The following is a 19,899-nucleotide window of genomic DNA, read 5'->3' as shown; positions in this document are numbered from 1 at the left end:
ACCTCCAGGGTCCCAGCTACACCTGAGCTTCCGAGACCCGAGGGCCTGCTATCTGAGTGGCCTAGAGGAAGGCATTCACCGCCACCCACACACTAAGAAGCCGAGCAGCCGCAGAAGAGTCCCATCTCAGAGTCACCTGCATGCCCCCAATTCCCATCTATTCTCTCACTGACAAGGGGGCGAGCACAAATCCAGCAGAGCTCTCCGGCTGCCTTCAAGACGAGGCGCCTGGTGACGCACCAGAATCAGGACCCTCTTTTGTATAGAGGAAAAGGCTAACGGGCAAAAGCGGATACAAAGCCGAAGAAAAGACGTATAGTTTGCCCCCTGCTCCCTCACACAGGCCAGGCCAGGCCGCCCCTTGTGTGTCAGGGAGGGAAGACCCCCGTGTTCAGACCAGCTCCTCTTCCGATGACGACATGACCAGCTGTGACTGGTGCAGGCATCATTCCAGCAAGCGGGAGGGTAGCAACACCGCCCAGGAACACCTGCCCCCCTCCCCTAGCCCCCGGCAAGAGCTGGGCAGTCAAGTCCACACACGTAAGACAGTGGGCACCAGAAAAGCTCTGTGAATAAAACTTTAATAATGTACAGCAGAAATTGGACAGGCTCATTCTTATATTAAAACCAAAGATTTCCTATATTACAGCTTATTTACATTTGCATACTGAAGAGGTAAAGTGTCTGAGTGGCTATTTTACAGTCCTTTCTAATAAAATGTACAAAAACAAACAGAAGTACCGAGAATGCCGTTCGGGGGCCTTGATGGCGACGTAAGAACGGGCTTGGACTTGGTCTGTGAATCCAGAATCCAGAGGTGCAGGTAGCCCTATGGATCAGGGTTAGCCCCAGGGGCCAAAAACCACGGCTTCAGGCTTTAGTTTCTCCCCAGCTCTCCAACTGCTAACTCTTGGTGTTAAGAGCGGTGGGGATGGGGGTGGGAGCTTCCCAAAAAACTGCTCAGTCTTCCCCAAGGTGTGGTGAGGCCAGAAGGGGCCCCGGGGGACCAGGCTAGCGGCTCGGGAGTCCCTGGATCGAGGAGTGTTGGCAGATCCCAGAGGCTGGTTGTGACTGGGGCACAGGAGTCTACGTTCCATCACCGCCTCTACCCTGCCAGGTTCTGCTGTGGGGCAGACAGGCAGGGGAGGGCGGGAGGGATCAGCAGGGGTGGGGCAAGAAGGTTCCCCTAATGACACAATTGGTATTCAAGGGAAATGAGTCAGTAGCCAGTAAATTGGCCCAAAGGGTGAGGCGAAGATCTCCTTTAATGCAAGGAAAGAAGCAACACATCGGGACAATAAATAGGAAGACCAGGAGCGTGTGGGAGACCCATGTGAGCAGGGAGAGGCTCGCCCCTCCTCCACAAGCTTTGGCAGAGAATCACTGGGCTGGAGGCGGGCAGGCTCTCAGGCTGCATCCATCATCTGCCTCCCCTGGGGGCAGGAGGGGGGCTCAGGACGAATGCAGTGATTGAGGGTCTCGCTGCCCACCGCCGGGCTCTTTGGGGTGGGGAGGCATCCCGCTCCTCGGTGGTCTTCTCTAAGAGCCGTCATTCCAGGCTCAAAAGGCTCTCAGAACCAACTACACAAACATCTGGTCTTGAAACAGGCACCCACTAACTTGAATCAGCCCCTCCTCAGTGCTCCAAGAGGGGGATGCAGGCCTGTCTTGCTCACGTAGGCACTGCACGTGCCCGGCGCACCACCGGCACTCAGCAAACTTCGGCCAGAGAAGGGCCTGGAGGAAAAGGTGCGACCGGCTGAAGGATGCACAAACACAAAAGGCTCGGGCCCTGATGCAAAAACCACTCACAGAACTGGGGGCTGGGGGAGGGGGCACAATGCAAGAGAGACTAACCTCCAGGGCAAAGAGGGAGGCGCTCTCGCTGCTCAGTGGGAATGGGCTCAGGTGCGAGGACAAATACTTCCAGTGTGGCTGAGCTATGTGCGTCGGACCGGAGCTTTTTTTTTTTTTTTTTGTGGTTGTTTTGTAGGAATTTCTTTAAAAACAAAAAGACTGAGAGGTAATCATCACATAGAGATGCTTTTCCTTTTATAAAAACTTAACAATATTAAAAAAAGTTAAAATTCAGACCCTTCCAATAAAAGAAGAAAGAAAGAAAGAAAGAGAAAAGAAAAAAGAAAGAAAAGAAAAAGAGGGAAAGAAAGGGAGGAAGAAAGGGAGGGAGAGGGAGGGAGGAAGAAAGGGAGGGAGAGGGAGGGAGGAAAGAAGGGAGGAAGGAAGGAAGGAAGGAAGGAAACCAAACCACTCCAGTTTAAAAGTTATGGCTTCAAAGTTATTATATACCTAAGATATGCGGAGCAAACCACCACCCACAACCGTGCTTCTAGACATCATTAAATACTATACTCAGGTTAAAAGAACAGATCTGGCTCGGGCTGTTCCCCTTCATAGGGCCCCTGAAGTGGGTGCAAGTCTCACATCTTCCCTCCACCGTGATCAGATAATCCAGTAAAAGACCCAAGCAGATGCCTCCCTCCCACCCCCGACCCCCTTCCCCACCCTAAACCCATCACCACCAAAAATATACACTGCTGTTTCCAGAATCTGGGATATGAAAGACAGATGTGACATTCCCATCTGAGTCCCAGGATCTGGGCTTCAAATCCCTTGGCCCATCCTTGATGCCAGTGAGGACGATGCCCCTGGGCTGGCTCGTTTCCCACGGCTGCCACTGACCGCCACGCCCGAGACTTCGGCCAAGATTCTTTCCCCGCCCACCCCTGCCTCACATTTGGACCCCAAAGCCTCGCCTGACATGGACAACTGGGCCAGCTTTGGTTCCACAGTCTGAAATGGAGGTGTTGACACAGGGGCGGGCGGAGCAGCCTGCTGGGCAGGGAGCCCCCCTGTGGCATGGGGGTTCCGGGGGGGAGAGGCCGGGAGCGAGACCTCTGGGAGGGGCACCAGGGAAACCGGACGCTGCTCACGAGGGAACAGAGGCACCAGCACGCAGAGACGGCGTGGCGGCCACACCCCCGACCTGCACATGCACAGAAAGCTCAAGCAGGTAAGTGCGCACCCACGGACACACACACACGCACACACGTGTAAGGGCGTGGCACGGACCAGGCACAACAGGGGACGCACCTCGGCACATGCACACACACGGCTGGACAGACAGGTCCCTCCGGATGTCCGCGGGAGGGAGGAGGGGAGCCCGGGGCCCAGAGCTGCCTGTGAGAGGGGCTGTACTTGCGGCATCTCTGGACCACCTCGGAGTGCTGGGGCTGGTCCCTGGAGGAAAACCCTCAGTGCTGCTGGGCGCTGGGCACTGGCGATGCTCGGCGTCTCCTGGGTCCTCCCAGGCCGCCCATCACCGCCCCCGGCGGCCCTCCAGATGCACCGGGTTTTGCGGGACCTCCTACCACAGCCAGTTCGAGTCGTGGCATCGAGTTCTCCACACCGTTCGCTCTCAGAGTCTCCATGCCGTTAGGAGGTAAATATAAAAGGTGTCTGTGTCTCAAACCCAACATGGGAGTGAGGGAGTCTCCCGGGCTCGGTCCCTCTTTAGGGCCAGGGCTCCTGGCCGCAGAGGGCTGGGCAGAAACGAGAGGTAGGCCTCCATCGTACGCTCAACACGGCAGCTCTGTGTAGTTCCCGCTGCCCAGGGCTGCGTGCAGGGGAGGGAGAGGCTTAGATCTTCACATCTTCCTGCACGCTGAGCTGTGAGAGGGTCTTCTTAATGCGCAGAGCGGTCAGGCGGGCCGCGCCGTTGGCGTACCAACACTCTCGCATCATCTTCCCCATCACCCGTAGCGCCTGCGAGGGGAGACCCAGACGGGCGTCAGTCCGACCCTCGCCCCGGGAGGCCTTCCCGACCACCTCCTCGGAGCCTCCCTCTCCCCCGGCCCTCCCTTCGTCGGGGGGCCAGAAGAACACTGTGCCTGGAGAGGGGAGGCCTGTCCCGCAAGTGCACTCAGCCGGCCCTAACCGGGATGCTCTGCGTGGGGCACCCGCAATAGCCAGGACTTCGAAAATCACTTCCATCAGGTTGGAGAATCCATTTGTAGGATTCTGTACTGTGTGTTTCTAAAGTCGCACATGAACCGGGCACAACAGGGACGCACCTCAGCGCGAGCAGGTGCACAGCCGCGACGCCACGGCTCACAGGCACAGACTGGGGCTGAGAAGCAGCAGGAAAGGGGCCCCGGAAAAGCAATCCTGTCAGAGGCAGAAAGCTACACTGCTGTTGCCTGGACTACACAGGCGACCACTGTGGTCAGGCCAAGAGATGGATTTGAAGATCGCCTATGGACCTCCACTGGTTACGGAGGGCCACAGAAGTCCCCAGTTGCTACCCCAGGCCAGTGGTTTTCAAAATTTCAATCAAAAACTGACTGAAGGGCGCGTGGGATGGGGGCAACTGAAGACCAGCTCTTTCAGCCTCACCCTCATCCTCGGAAACCCTGACCCAAGGGCTCCGAGGAACATTTTGGAAAATGCTGCTCTATTATGCAACAGGAAGACATCACCTCAAACGTGAACTAAGTGATTTGGTTCTTAAATGCACAAATGCCCTCTAGTGGTTCTAGTCCCTAAAAGCAGGGCCAAAGAGGCCCACGTGGAGTTGGCTAGGCCAACCCTGCCCCCCCGCCCGGCCCCGAAGACTCTAAGACCCCAGAACGCCATGTTTATTAGGAAACATGTATCATAAATTTGCCCTCATTTTAATTCCCCCCCTCCAAATGCTGTCCCCACCCCACTTCGGCTGCCACCTCTCCCAAATTCCAAGCCTTCACACCCTCCCCTCTTCTGAGTTTTTAGAAAGGCCACCCCCCTCACAGACACGTCCTCTCGCTAAGTACTGTCCTGCTGCTTTTCAACACCCGGGCCGGGCTTCTTTCATGGATGTTTCTTCTCAACTCTTAAACAGAGCTCAGCTCAGCCCTGGGGTTCCAGAGCCATTTTCTAGTTAGATAGGTCTCACAGTTTCCGCTCCATTTTTCTGTCTCTTGTTGACTAGACTACCCCTCTTGGCTTGGTCCCCAAAACACAGATTTTTCTTCTACTAGACTGTCCATTCACAAGGGGACCCTACAGAGCCCCGGACAAAGCCCCACGGCCCCACAGGGCTTAGGACACAACAGCACGTAGTAGCATACGACTGACACACTCGGGGGTACCTCTGGGCACGGCCTCCTTGGTGGGAAACCCTTTTCTCCCCCCCCCTTTTTTTTTTTTTTTAAATTAGGAAACCCTTTTTCTAAAGTAGAAAAATCAGGCAGATGGAAAAGCCACAGGAGGCAGGGAAGCTTCCTACCTCATAACTCTGCCACCAGTTGGGGATGTTGGGACGTAGCTTCTGGTCACATACGACCTTTCGCATCTCTTCAATGGAAGGGTCAGAGGGCACTAGGTCATAATATGGCAGCTGATATTCTTCATGGACTCCTGGGAGAAAAGAAAACACCCACCTGAGTTACCGACAGGAGGAGGGCAGTGCTCAGAGACCTACGACAGCACTCACACTGTGACATGTAAATACCACTTCCCGCTGAGAGGAGCTGGGGCTCCTTGGAGAGATGGGTGGGTTCCAGGAATGGGAGAAGAGATACACAAGATTAGCCAGGAACATCTTTTTCATACCAAAGCAAGCAGACTATCAAAGACTGCTAAGGTCATATCAAAAGGCATCGACTTAGAAAGCTCCCAAGTGGCCAAAGAGGAGAACGTTTAAGCAAAAGTAAGACTAATTAATCACTGCAATGAAAGCAAATACTTTACATCCACCAGTTCATATACTAAAAAAAGAAGGATGCCAAAAACCTCAGCACCTCTGCAGGATGAGAGGAAACAAACTCACTGTTTTTGAAAAATGGTAAATAAATGGAAACAAGCAAGTATTTTTCCTGCCTTCCCTATTCAAATTACGTATCTTGGTAACCAAACAATTAGGGGAAGTTTCTCTTTAAAGAAGAGATCTAGGGGTGCCTGGCTGGCTTACAGTCAGGAATTTGAGCCCCATATGTGGAACAGAGTTTACTTAAGAAAAATTATTGTTTAAATTTTAAAAAGTTAAAAGAAAAAAAAGAAATCTAGCTAATATTTGAGGACTGACAGTATCAGAATATTGGCATTTTTCCCCCGTTAATGAATTTGGATTTGGACAACGATCACTGATTGCTGTAAACATCACAAAAAGACAGAAAGAGAGAGATAACCAGCATTATGTGCCCAGTAACAGAACAACTTTGGGGAAAAAAATTATGTATGTGGTGTGTGTGTGTGTGTGTGTGTGTGTGCGCGCGATTCTGGCTGTTACATGTAACTACCACAGGAAATCCACAGGAAAAGCAGAACGTGTGAATGCCATGAAAAGGTAACTGGCAAAATCTAGATAGGATAACTACAGGGCAAATGACCTGGATTCTCCAATAAACTGCGGAATAAAAAAAAGTGGAGGGGGAACCCGGAGATTATAAGAGACTTAAGATGTGTGTTAATCAACTGCAGTCAATGGACATTATTTGAACCCTAATTTGAACAAACCGTTTAAAAAAAATCTGGAGACAACTGAGGGAATCTCAGCCCAGGCTGACGTTAACTGGCATTACTATTCACTTTTTAAGTGTGGTGACAGTGTTCTAGTTTTAAGTCCTTACCTTTTACAGCTACAAACTGAAATACCTTCCACGATAAAAAGCTAATTTAAAAAATCCAACGTAACTTTCCCATGCTTTTTTCTAGGAAAAATTGGACTGTTCTGAGCTAATGGGACAGATTTATAAATAGGGTCTGACTTGGTAATCATCTAAGGGGTAGCTGAGAACCTACGCTCTGGCCTCAGTCTGCCAGTGTTTGAATCCTAGTTGATCAGCTGTGTGACCTTGGACAAATTAACCTAATTTCACTGTGACGCATTCTCATCTGCAAAATTATGAAAATAATAGTACCCACCTCTTAGGTTTTGCAGTACAGATTAAATGAGTTCATGCATAGCGAGTGGTGAATAAATATTAGTATTATTAGAATACTTAGCCCCAACTTCTGGATGGTGTGAGAAAGAAAAAATTAACTTATTCACAGTTTAAGACCTGTGTGACCAGATTTTTCTTAATCTGTTTTATCTGTATACAACGATCAAAATTTTTAGGGGTGCCTGGCTGGCTCCGTCAATAGAGCAATGCGACTCTTGATCTCAGGATCGAGTTCAAGCCCCACATTGAGGGGTAGAGTTTACATTAAAAAAAAAAAAAAAAGTTAGATGTGCAATTCCATGAATAATACCTGGGTGCCCGCTCCATCGTGTGAATGTTCCCAAACATATGAGAGATGGAAAAGAGCAGTAAAACAGAAGAGCATTCTGCTGGAAGACTTACTGGCTCTTTTAAGTTCATTTAATTTTAATTTGTTTCATTTCCATTGACCTGGAATCTTTTACATCAGAGATAAACGGCTGAGGGAAAGGTTCTGGTGGTTCTGGAACTTGTTCACGTGGCAGAAAACTCAGGAGTCATTGCATAATACCGACGTACCAAGCTAACGATACAAAACGTTCCCTGCTAGATCTGATACCACCTTTTACTGGATTCTGACATGCGTGAGCAGGTGCAAATGCTAATGGTGTAAGAAAAAAATCACAGAACAAAAAAACTCATTTTGAGAAAATTCTGTATTAATAGACTTTCTGTTCCAAATTCAGAAATTACCACAATTTTATCACTGAAACCCCAGCAGTGTGGCCTGAGAGCTGGTGTCAGAACAGACCTCCTCTCATGTAAAGGCGAGCCCCCGCTTTAGTCCTGTGCTGTTCCTTCTGCCCAGGGCTTTCCCAACCTCCAAAGATCAAGAAGGACAACGTGTTGAAAAACAAAAGAAACCCCAAAAAACAAGCCAAACAAGCTTCCAGAATGGTGACCACATCGTAAAACACTATTCAACAGGGGCACCTGGATGGTGCAGTCGGTTAAGCGTTCGACTCTTAATTTCGGCTCAGGTCATGATCTCGGGGTCCGGGGACTACGTCCCGAGTCGGGCCCCCTGCTGGGTGTGGAGCCTGCTTGAGAGTCTCTCTCTCCCTCTCCCTCTGCACTCCCCCAACCATGAGCGCAGATGCGCGCTCTCTCTCTCAAATAAAAAAAAATAATTTAAAAAATAAATATTTTAAAAAAGCACTACTCGATAGAGTCAACACACCTTTAGTACAACCATCTCCAAGATCCCCTCATCTCTGATGAGGACCCTAAGTGTGATGGACTCTGGCACTAGACACCCAATAGGCTGAAAAGGAAAGGAGGCAAAGAAACACCGGCAGCCTCAGGTGAGCACACTCCGTGACCCGGCCACCTGGAGCGGGAGGCAGGAGCAGGAGAAGGCCAGAAAGAAAGGTACCTCCGGAGTTACATCTTCGAGCAATCTCCCAGTACACAAGCCCGAGGGCATAGATGTCCGCACACTTGAAGGAGTCGAAATGCTTCATGTTAATGGTTTCGTCGAGCACTTCGGGGGCCATGTATCTGCAACAGCAAAGGAAACAAGATCACGCGGAGAAAAGGATGCTTTCTTTGTTTAAATCCCAGTAGTGATTCAGGGGCTCTCTGAATGTGGAAAGGCATCACCCCAAGAATGCCTCTTGGGGAGGAAGGAAGCGATCAGTGCTCTCGATTGCAAACTCCCATGTTCTGGATTCGAATCTACACACTTTGGCAGAGGCTGGGTGACACCAGGCTGTTCGTATTTGTATTTCTATCTTTTAACCATCGAGATGTATTTGAAGCATGTTTTCATGTCTTGGCAGAAGTGTCTGTACTGTGGACCCCAGAGCAGTAACAATCTGTAATATCTGGCTGCGGCCGGGGTCTTGGACTTATTAATGTACCCACAGCGATGGGCAGAATTTAAATTTCATCCTGAACTTCTTCTGTTAACTTACCTAACCACAGATAACACTGAAATTAATTCCAGACGATCATCGAAGTCTTCCTCAGTTGATCAGTACCACTCGAGCCACTCTCCTCACCCCCAGCCCCCTCCCACAGGAAGGCCAATCAGGGGTCACCTCAGGCCTGACACTTTGGGGCCTAGGTAGCTGCACTCATTCAGGTCAAAAGGAAGGGGGAGGGGCGCCTGGGTGGCACAGCGGTTAAACGTCTGCCTTCGGCTCAGGGCGTGATCCCGGCGTTACGGGATCGAGCCCCACATCAGGCTCCTCCGCTATGAGCCTGCTTCTTCCTCTCCCACTCCCCCTGCTTGTGTTCCCTCTCTCACTGGCTGTCTCTATCTCTGTCAAATAAATACATAAAATCTTTAAAAAACAAACAAACAAAAGGAAGGGGGACAGCGGCAGCACACTTGAGTGAAATCCACTGAAATCTGGCAGATAAACAGACCTCCTCTTCTGTCCCATCACCAACTCATGAAGTCAATCTACAATCAGAATTCCTTCCTTCTTACTTCAGTTCTCTGTATGAAGTGGGAGGCAGGCCCATAATCCTAAAGGCGCCCCCATCTCCACCCTAGATCACCTCTGCTCGAGCTTGGTAAACCTGCTGTCTGACCCCCAAGCAAGACATACCCCTGCCTCCTCAGGTCTCCGCGCAAGTACCCCTTGGCTCTTCACATGCTTCCTCCTAGTCCCGGCGAAGCCTGTGGCCTGCCCCCCCTTCCAAATCGTTCTCCAGATTCTCGTTCTCTGCTGCCTGCCCCTGCCTGCTACCAAGAGCAGCCGCGCACCTGCAGCCCTCTAGAGCCGCGCTCACGGCCCGCGCATCTGTCAGATGCAGCCAGCACAGCTTTCCAGGGTGCGGGGTGGGGCTTCAATTCAGCTTTTGGCTGTCGGAGCGCAAAGGCCACACTTCCTCCTCTACGCCTCTTTCTCCTCTGCAGACGGGAAAGGGCATCCGTGTGCTCCTCAGTACAAGGGTAGGGCAAACGCAGAGGCCTGGGGCCTTCCTACCGTTTGGTCCCCACCCTCTGATTTGGGGCGATGTCGATGGTGTCCGTGACCGCGTCATGGCGGACAGCCAGGCCCAGGTCTGCAATGGCGCACATGCCATTCTTCTTCACCAGGATGTTCTTTGACTTTAAGTCTCGATGAGCAATTCCAGGCTTCCCTGGCAGAGAAAAAATAAGGATCTTTACAGAGAGATAGCATAAATGTTAAAAGCGTAAGACTCTGCAGCCAGACTGTGTGGGTCCGAGTTCTGGCTTTGCCTCCCACTAACCTGGTAACCCTCAAAAGGTGACTTAACCCATCTGCACCGGTCTTCTCGTCCATCAGCTGAAGCCACCCAGTCGTTACTTGACAGCAACGTGAGGATTAAAGGCATTAATGCAGGTAAGTGAAGAGCGTAGAAGGCATGCGTATTAGCGATTCTCACTCCTCCTCCTCGCCTTTCCCTGAACTGATACGCTCCAGGATAGAGCTGCTAAGGAATTCCAAGAAAAACTGCAGCACTGGCTAGGTTTTCACCATCAGAGAGGCGAAGATAAGGCCTGCTACCCACACCACAGGGGCTAGGAACAGGATCGAACATTAATGTTTGGTTTTTGGTCAGGGCCAGCAAGAGCCATCGCCCTGGCCAACCAGAAATCAGGGAGCACCGCACACCTGCCACCTGGATGAGAACCATGACCCCCCAAAGAGCTGATGTCACAGTCAACACGCAAGGAAGCTTGAGGTCTGTTTCCTCCAGGAGAACTTTCCTAGGTTAATAAAGCCCAGGGTCTAACCCACCATGCAGTCTGTAAGCCAACTGTCCCCAACAGCGAACGTGTGATGCGACATTACCAAACCGTGCTCCTTGCCCTAGCTCCCTTCCTCTTCTGGGCTCTTCTTTTACGTGTGTGGTGGACCTCTGGCGTGACAGAACACTCAACAATCACGCCAGGCCAGCAGATGACAAACAATGGAATCTTTAAGTTCTAGAGCCCCTGAGGGAACTCTAAAGACTGAGGTGAAAAGACCCCACTGGAGATACCTCTTGTTCTCAAGAAAAACTCAAACCTCTCTCCCTTAGATCAGGCCACAGTTCCTGAGGCCCACTGCCAACTTCCTCAAGTAAAAAGGAGTTCTGGAAACTAAATCAGGATGGTACCGGCTTTCAAAGTCTACTCAACTTCCCTGGCCCTCGGCGGGGTCCACTCACCTTGGGTACCCACAATCTCCATGTGCAGGTGTGCCAGCCCGCTAGCCGCAGACAAGGCCAGCTTAATCATCCCCTCGATCGTCACTGTGTATCGGTTCAGATAATCAAACAGGGAGCCATGCTCATGGTAGTCTGAGACGAGCCACAGCTGTGTCCAGGTGCCATTATCTGCAGAGAAACACAGAGGAGTTCTGGAAGAGGCACTACTACCAGCAAAAAGGTTAAGGCGGGAAAAAAAGAATTATGTGAACACCACGAACTCCAACCTCACTCCTGAACTCACGCTTCTTGTCTCCACTCCTGAGAGCTCCCCTGAGGCTCCCCCTCTACACCCGTTTTATCTACACCTGTTCACCAGTGTGGGGGTCCAGGAAGGACAGAAGAATGACATTCCTTCTTACACGTGCTCCCTTATTTCTTGCAGGCGGCTGTCAGAGTCTCAACAGGACCTACTCATCTACTCATTAGACCACGACTGGCTGCACCCACCGCTGCCGAGGAGGAAGGCCTCCCAGACCCTCCTCTGCGCTCCAAGATCCTGCGAGCACAGCCTAGCCCAGCAGCCGGCTCATCCATAACGTTTCCTCTCAGGCCATTGCTCCTCCGAGGCCATGAGCTCGCTCTCTGGGAGAAGAGCAGAGCTCCTTTGTGCGTTCTTGTATTCCAGACCCAAAAAGACGCTTTTCAGTGCGTGAAGAGCACAATTCCAAGTACTTGATTCCAGAGAGGTCATATTATCCTCAGAAGAGCAATGGAAGGTGGACAGCATGCACTTTTATACGGGGTGGGTGATGAGAGGCAGTGTGTAGTAGGAAGAAGGAAGGAGAAAAAGAAAAACCTAAAGCTGGTAATCTAATTAGGTTATGCTGCTGTCAATAGGAAGATCGGAAATTGGATTGAGATCTCCAAATTCCAGGCTGGTGCTAGTTCCAGGACACTATACTATATATATATCTTGCTAAAAAGGCAAAAACGAAGGAGTCCGATTTTTCTCCTCCCTTGGCCCTAATATGAGTTTTCACAGCCAGATCCCTATTCGTACGAGCTGCCAGAATCAATACAGGGAGTGGCTCTTGGAACGGCACCAATTTTGGCTTCTCTGATTCTGAACAAGGGGCCCACCCAACATCCCCCTCTTGCGCTCCAACCAGCCCTGAAGTTTGAGGACCCTGGCAGTAAGTCAAAGTTAAAAGGGAAGACATCTTCTGAGCCTTTAAACTGTATGTCAAATCAAAGTGTTCTCAAAAAATCCTGCTGTTTTAAAAAAGCACAGTTTACGCAAAGGGAGTAAACCTTCTCTCTTCCCCTTCTTCCCTTGTGTTTGAGTCCGGGCCTCTTCAGCTTGGGGGCAGGTGAGGCCATGACAAACTCCCACAGCAATATGAGGAATCAGCAGTCTGCTGTTGTCTTAGAAAGGAAAAATAACTACTTAGCATCTTCCATAGGCTTTGGAGACACTAACTTCTAGAAACTGCCATGTCATGGGAGCAGCCTGTGTCACAAATGCCAGAGCGGCTCTTCTCAAACATACACGGAACGCCTCCTGGTCTTTCTGACTTCAGGTGCGCTACCTGTCCACGTGCCTGCTGCCCCCTCTTTCCTGGAGCCAAGAGGGCAAGGACGGCGATTCGTTCTTACGTGTAAGGATCTACTTGCAGCTGGCAGAGGTCTTGCCCCACAGTGGTCAATGGATGTTAGTGAATGAATGAAATTCCAAGTACTACCCACTAGCTCAGAATAAAATGCAATGCTCTCAAGGAGGCCCTTCGCAGTCGCACTGGCCGCCTCTCCACCCACGGAGCCGCGCACATGACTTGCAGGGTCCCAGACACCCCTCACCTCTACCTGTATGTCTACAGTGCCCTTCCCACTGATTTTTCTTCCTAACCAACTCCTGACACCCTGGCCTCGATCGAGCTCAGGTGTGACCTCCCTGACCCCCATCTCACTCCCAGTTTGTGCCTGCTATTTGAAGAAGAGCTTGCTCCTTGATTACCTCCTAGAATCAACTATTGGTTTACTTCTCGCTTTACTAGTCAGTGAAGCCCTCAAAAACAAGGACGTGCCTGGCCACACAACAGAGACTCAGAAACTAAAGAAAGATCAGAAGGGAGAGGAAAGAGGACCTCAGGTCCAAGCCGACCAAAAGCTGAGCCTGAAAGATCACGAGGAGGTAACACTCTGGGGGAAGCCAGGTCACCCCTGCTGGGCCTGCTCCCCCACACACGTATATGAGGCTGATCATGTCCCAGCACGTGGACCACATGCTTTTCTGGGCTATCCTGCCCTGCCAGGGGGTGAGGCCACAGTTCTTCATTCCAGTGATTTTCAAGGTAAAATAACTGGTGCCCCTGCTGGGACTGCACTAGGGGTGAGGGGAAGGGGTGGTAGGAATAGGAGGTGAGCAGGTAGGGTGAAGGGTTTATCTTGTTTATCTGCTTAATACTGTTTGCTTAATGGTCTGGGTTTCGGTATAAGCGCTTCACAGAAGAAAAGTTGGACGGACGATCAGCTTTTTCAGATTCTCTTTCTATGGGTCATAACTATGAAGGCGGTCCCACAGCTGTTCAACTCCCCCAGACACCCCTCCACCCAGGGCGACTGCTGGCTTTGGGACCCCCTGTACCCAAAGCCAGGCTCTTACCTTTATTGTCAGCAGCAATAAATCCAAGGATGTTTTCGTGGCGCAGCATGACTGTCTGGTATATCTCTGCTTCCCGAAACCAAGACCGTTCTTCACGAGAAGAGAAAATCTTCACAGCCACGTCACCACCCCTCCAACGGCCACGCCACACTTCCCCAAACCGGCCCTTGCCAATAATCTCCTGCAAAACGATGGTTCGGGCCACCGTGCGCTGGACAAAAAGGGGCAACCCTGTGGACCAAAGAACGGAAAGAAAGCAGACATTGTAAATTCGCTGAACTTTGCAACTCCCACTCTCACTGCCACAATGGAAAGGCCATCACCACACAGAGCCTCCAGTCCACCCTGGTCCAATGACCAAGGAGCTGTGGCTGCCCCTGCACCACGGCTAGGTGAGCCAGCAGAGGGCTAAGCCGGGCAGCGACTGGCAGTGACCGAGCACGGAAAGGGAAACGCACGAGGTTAGCTGTGCCCTAAGCAATGTTTCTTCTCAGTGCAGGTGACAGATCTGCACACAACGTCTGATCGCATTTACCGACTCTGCAGCCGGCCTCTTGTGGGCCAGTCCACTCACGTCTGCTTTATGCTGACTGAAGAGGAAGGAGGGCAGGGAAGGTGAAAGACGGGGCTTGAGGGCTGGGGCTACCTCGGGCTGCTCTGCTCCGCAGCCACTAGAGGGCGGTGCTGCGTGGCCCATGAACGCTAAACTGCGGTCCGGCACAGGACGCTCCCACCTCCCTCCAAAGCGCTGCTCACAGGTCAAGCTCCCGATACACAAGAGACTACCCATGCTTATCCTAGGAGTAACTTTACTGTCTTTACAGGGCTCATTCACTGCTTCCTTTGCCCCCTTCAGTAGTCTCCCTATCTATCCAATCACACTTACCATCACGACTGACTCAAAGCTCTCTCGCTTCCTCTCCCAGACCAAATAAACATGTTATTAATCCCTAAGTGCTGCGGATGTGAATACCATTTGCTGGAGGCTTACTGTGCGCTAGGAACTATGATAAAGCTTTAGATAAATCATCTCATTTCCTCACAACCACCTACCTATAAAGTAGATGGTGTTACTATCCCCATTTTACAGATGAGAAAACTAAGGCTCAAAAGGGAAAATGAAGTAACTCATTTCAACTCATTCACGCGAGCAAGTGGCACAGACGGGATTAAAGTGTAGAAATGACTCCCAAAGTTTATGCTTTTAACTACAACACTACAGAACCACCAAAATGTCTTTCACATCAGACCCCTCCTCTCCATCGCCTCTGTGCCCGGCCTAGTTCTGGCCCTTCTTTAAAAGACTCCCAACTGGTCTTTCCACCTCCCTCGGCGTCCTCCTCCTGCCCTGCACACCCACACACACGGCGCTGCCTCACCCTGCCCTCCCTAACAGGAGGTTGGTGAATGAGTGAATTCACCCTCCACACCACTGGCAGAATTCCTTCCACGGGAAAACACGAACGTTTACTTCGCCACATGAAAACTTCCGGTAGATGCCTCTGGCCTTACTGGATAAAGCACAGCACCCAAGGTCCTTCCCACCTGGGCTGTGCTGCCAGGCCCCACCCCCTCAGTGTGGGCAGGGCATGCCAGTCTCTGTGTCCTCCCCTAAACACATGGTGAACTTTCGTGCCTTTTTGTCCTTTCGCTCACAGGGTTTTCCTTGACCTGGAATGTTCCCTGTCCTCTTATCTCTCTTAAAACCTCCAACTCCGTCTTCAAGACCCCTTTAAGTGCATCCTCCCCCATGAGACCCCTTACCAGCAATCCCCACCTCTGCCACCCAAGCCGGGTCAGCCCTTTTCATCTTTGCCTACCTCGGTCACCCAGAGGGTATTCAACACGTACTTGCTGAAGGCAACGGAAAGTCACCTAAGCACTTATCACTTTAAAAATCACAGCGTTAAAACTCCAACACCTTCAAAGCTCTGCATATTTGGAACTAAGAAGGGACTAGAACATCCAAGCAGAAATAGTTATTAATCATTTTACTCCAGATGACTAAGTAAGCACCATGGACCTTCGCTAGCCTTAGCTAGTTCCGATCTTAAAAAGGACTCCAGAAAACCCGAGCTACCCTCCTGTGATAGCAAATCAAGCCGCAGAGTCAGTCAGGCAGTTCTAACCACTGCCCTACCTCTTTCAGCAAAGAACAAGACATATATTTTCTCTCTTCCTAAAAATATGCAGCTTTTAAATATATCCATCATTTTGGCACTCTCTACTGCAGAGCTTAATAAAGGCAAAACCACTGAAATTCAGGAGATGTCACAGCTCAAAGTATTCCTTGTGTTCAAGGAGGAATGTCTGGCCATGACTGATGGCATAATTTCCCTACAGAACAATAGTCTTTCTCACGCGGCAAGGAAACATACATAAACACACACAAAATTCTCACAATACGATTCTGTACGTTTTAGCTAGAATGGCAATAGAGACCTTTGCAGATGATTTTTTTTTTTAACAAGGACAGAATACCACCATCACTAAAATAATTGTTTATCTTCATAAAAAGGCTCTTTTGCAGTCGTTTCACATCTCACAACTGGCTGAGCTGTGCCCCGAGACCTGAGCAACCCCAGGCCCTTTATCCTGAATTCGGGGCTCATACCAAGGGCCAGGGTTCGGTTCCATCCCCTCGTCTAAGAAAGACTTGGTTACCAACAGGCAGTGCAGGAAACAAATGGTACAGATCCCATGCTGCAAGCCCAGGCTGCCTTTACGTAACCCCCACCAAAAAACCCTTGGGCAACTGGTACGAGTCAATGATTCACCAAGCCCCAGCTCTCAGCTTTACTCAGTGTCCTTAAACTCCCCTTGCGGTTGCTCGGAGATCAATGACTAGCTGTCAGCACCTCACAGAAACCCGGCACACTCCTGTTTCTCCAGAGGGGCCCTTCCATTGAGCACTCCACTGCTCAGGTGGAACCAGGTGAATTTTAATGGATGTACAGTTACAAGGCTTGAAGAGAGGCGGGGTTTCTGGAATGGAGAGTTTTGCCCTTGACCTTTGGAATCCCAGGGAAAGAAAGATTTTCTGTGGACCCATTATCTTATTACATATCAGACTCCAAAAGAAGGGGAATTAGGAGGCCAAAGGCCTCGGTGCTGGCAGAAACAAGTGCAAGGCCCAGCCTTCTTCATAAAGGTTCCATCCTGCTGGAAACCGGTGACGAGGACCGACAACAGACACAATGGCGGAAGGCCTCGGAAGACTCGGTACCTGAGCCAGACCCTGATGTCGAGAGATCGTAGACAAGGTCCTGCAGCGTCTTGTCTTTGGACAGGCACATCTCGCACGAGGGATCTTCCATGTCCAGTCTCTGGCGGTTGTGATAGACACGCTGATGGTAGTTAATGACAAGGAAAACGACGATGATGATGAGAAACAGGAGGAACACTGGGCCAGCGATAATGCCTACCAGCTCCACAGGGCCCCACACGGAAGGGTGCTCAGACTCCTTGAGGTGACCTGGGTCGAGTGAGAGGAGAGGGAAAGAACATAGTAAAAACACAGGAAAGCTCTGCCCTTATTTGTCCCCAGCACCTCCCTCCACGTGAAAATGCCCTTGCCCTCTGCCTGTGTTCAAGGTGCCCTTGACCTCCCGGGTCTTACCAGGCTGTGTGTCTGCCTGGAGCTCTCAGATGCAAACTCGGACGGAGGAGCCCTTTCCAACAGTCCCCCTCGCAACCCACTCCCATCCGCAGCATCTCGCGGGACTATCCGACCTCGGGCCCGACACAGGCCGGCTTCTCCTCTTCTACTCGTAATGGCTGCTTGAAGCTCTGCGGCTGTAAGTCCCACCTCTTCTGCTCTCCCCGTAACGCCTTCTAAACGGTACACTTGCAAAGGGCTGCCAGCTAACACTGCCCAGCCTTGACTGCTGTCCTTCTTTTCCAACTCCGGCTTCTCTTCCCATCTCGCCATCACCCTCACCCAGCTGCTGCCTTCACACAGCTCAGGGGTTATCTCCACACCTGCCCGTGGGGATCCCTGCCTGGCTCTCCCGCTCCTCACCAGCTGCCCACGGCTGCTCAGCCAGTAGCCAAAATGCAGCTTTCACCTCTGGGCCACCCTGACCATCTGTCTCCCCCAACCTATTGTCTACAAACCTGACTGGGGAGGAATCCCACCCCCTTGTCACCTTGGGGAACATCAAAAAGGTACCTTTACCTATCATCAAACAAAGGGATTGGGGAAGAGTAGAGAAGGATGTGATGACGGGGGTGCCCTACCTCCAGGATGAGCCAATAGTCCAACAAGGGTGTCCACTCACCACTGGGCACCCTCAGGTCGATCTTATTGCAGAAGTCAGTATAGCAGCAGTGGGTGTTGCGGAGATCCTCGGAGCTCAGGCAATAGAAGGGCTTCCCAGCAGGGACCAGCTCCACTTTGGGGATGCAGGTGCGCACGTGGTGCTCCATCCCATCCAGGTTGAAAATGGAAACCATGCAGGCCCCATCTGTCTCACACGTGTAGTTGGCCTGGAGGCAGCTGGTACACGCACACTGCAGAGCTGCAGGAAATTCGGGAGTACGCTGACATTAACGGTGAGATCTTCTCCTAGGTCCTTTTCCAGACTCAGAATATAATCCTTTAGCACACTTGATGTTCCCAAATAAGGCGCTTTTATAGAGACAGGGCCAGAAAGATGACACCGTCAATGGGAGCACCAACTTCTCGCCTGTTTATTCAGCTCAGAGACCAGGCTTCCAAGCTCCACCATTTTCTTCTAAGTGCCCTATCTAATGCCTATGAGAAACAGACAAACCACCTTTTGAACTTTGCCTTGGACTCATTACACATTATTTTGTAGCTGGGAATGGAGTCTCCCTTTAAATGTAGATACCTGAGGATGAGAGGAAGGCACCTACCCCTTGGAGGATACAGGACCCCACCTCCTGCCCCACCCCTACATCCTCCCTCCCAAACCGCCCAGGCTTCCTTGCTTGACAATGGCTCATCGACCCCAGCTCCTCTCTCTGGCACTAGGCATGCCCACAGTTTTCTGAATGCACTATGCATGCTCTCACACATTCTTTTGCTGCAATGCTTTTTTTTCCTGGCTACTTCTCAGAAATCCTTTAAAATTCAGCCTGACCACCACTTCCTTTGAAAAGCTTCCCGCCCACTAGTCCAACATCCTTCTCCTCCCTTTACTCCATGGCAGGTGCACCTCTCATGAGGGGCAAAAAGAATAACCTCCAACGAGGATAATATTAATGTTTACCTCATAAAATTATTGTGAGGATCAAATGAGCTGATACATAAAAAGTGTTCGATAAATTTAACCTACTCTGGAAGGTCCCTGTATATCATTTACAAAATACTATATACGTATATATGATATACACACATATATAAAAATATATAAATATATATAAATATATTTTATACATATATATACACACACACACTTCCCCCCCCCAATAGGCAGTGTGTGCAATTATGTCTGGGACTAATGAGCTCTGCTGGGTGTGTTTTATACGTAAGTGTGCACTGTTGACAGGAAATTTCTGCAAATGAATTTGGCGCCTCTGAAAGCCAGTTCAGCAGCCCTGGAATCTGAAACCCTTTATTTATCCATCTAACAAGAATAGCACAGACAGCAGCCGTTGGTTCTCCCCAACACTGTCTCCCACAAGCCTAACCCAGCCCTGACCTCTCGGAACCAGCACGAGTGCGGCTGTGGCCACAAGGACTCGGTGCTGAATGAAGCATTTGCCCGTCAGGGAATGGACGGGGCAGCCCACCCAAGTCCCACACTGGACACTCAGTGAATACTATCTGGAATACATTCAAACTAGGGCCCCTAGAGAAGAGGCATTTATGACCAATCCCATGAAAAACCAGCCTGTTGAAACTCACCCCTTCAGGCGGTAAACAGTCTATCTTTGTCTCTTCCTGCAATACACTGGAAGGCATCTCTCGGCTTTTCAGTTCCAAAGGCAGATTCTAAATATCTCTGTGCCCAAGCCCCCTTCCTCAGGCTTTCTATAAATGACACAATCCCTTGCCGTTCCCACCCACGGAAACAAAGGAGAGCGCACAGTGACAGGTAAACGGCCCTGTGGAGCGTCACCGTCACCGTAAGGCCTTTGATCAGAGCCCTTTCTTCTGGGAGAAATTCCAAAACACGC

The 19,899-nt window shown here is 50.8% G+C and overlaps 1 protein-coding gene across 2 annotated transcripts; it reads right to left on the bottom strand.

The window, feature by feature from the left end:
- Positions 1-555: 555 nt before the first annotated feature.
- Positions 556-18,494, bottom strand: ACVR1B (activin A receptor type 1B). 2 transcript variants are annotated; one of them, XR_004621162.1, is made up of 9 exons: positions 18,036-18,494; positions 16,982-17,230; positions 13,756-13,986; positions 11,112-11,279; positions 9,920-10,076; positions 8,356-8,480; positions 5,285-5,415; positions 1,858-3,783; positions 556-1,737 (listed from the first exon to the last, which is right to left on the bottom strand). XR_004621162.1 is itself a non-coding variant. In XM_011227859.3 (8 exons), exons 1-8 carry the CDS (start codon positions 18,208-18,210, stop codon positions 3,658-3,660), a joined length of 1,362 nt encoding a protein of 453 aa, XP_011226161.1. In that variant the 5' UTR covers positions 18,211-18,494; the 3' UTR covers positions 556-3,657. The 2 variants fall into 2 exon arrangements, 1 of the variants encoding a protein (XP_011226161.1); XM_011227859.3 differs by having other exon boundaries at positions 556-3,783.
- Positions 18,495-19,899: the final 1,405 nt, after the last annotated feature.

Source organism: Ailuropoda melanoleuca, chromosome 16, assembly GCF_002007445.2.
Source record: "Ailuropoda melanoleuca isolate Jingjing chromosome 16, ASM200744v2, whole genome shotgun sequence".
NCBI lineage: Eukaryota > Metazoa > Chordata > Mammalia > Carnivora > Ursidae > Ailuropoda > Ailuropoda melanoleuca.
The sequence above is the reverse complement of the archived record's forward strand: the minus strand, read 5'-3'. Positions and strand labels throughout refer to the sequence as shown.

Excerpts from the sequence above, each read along its gene's own strand:
- ACVR1B (XM_011227859.3), bottom strand. The coding sequence starts at position 18,210 with ATGGTTTCCATTTTCAACCTGGATGGGATGGAGCACCACGTGCGCACC. Across the intron at positions 11,280-13,755 it reads TATTGCTGCTGACAATAAAG|ATAATGGCACCTGGACACAG; the intron begins GTAAGAGCCTGG and ends GTTTCTCTGCAG. Across the intron at positions 10,077-11,111 it reads GGAGATTGTGGGTACCCAAG|GGAAGCCTGGAATTGCTCAT; the intron begins GTGAGTGGACCC and ends TTTCTCTGCCAG.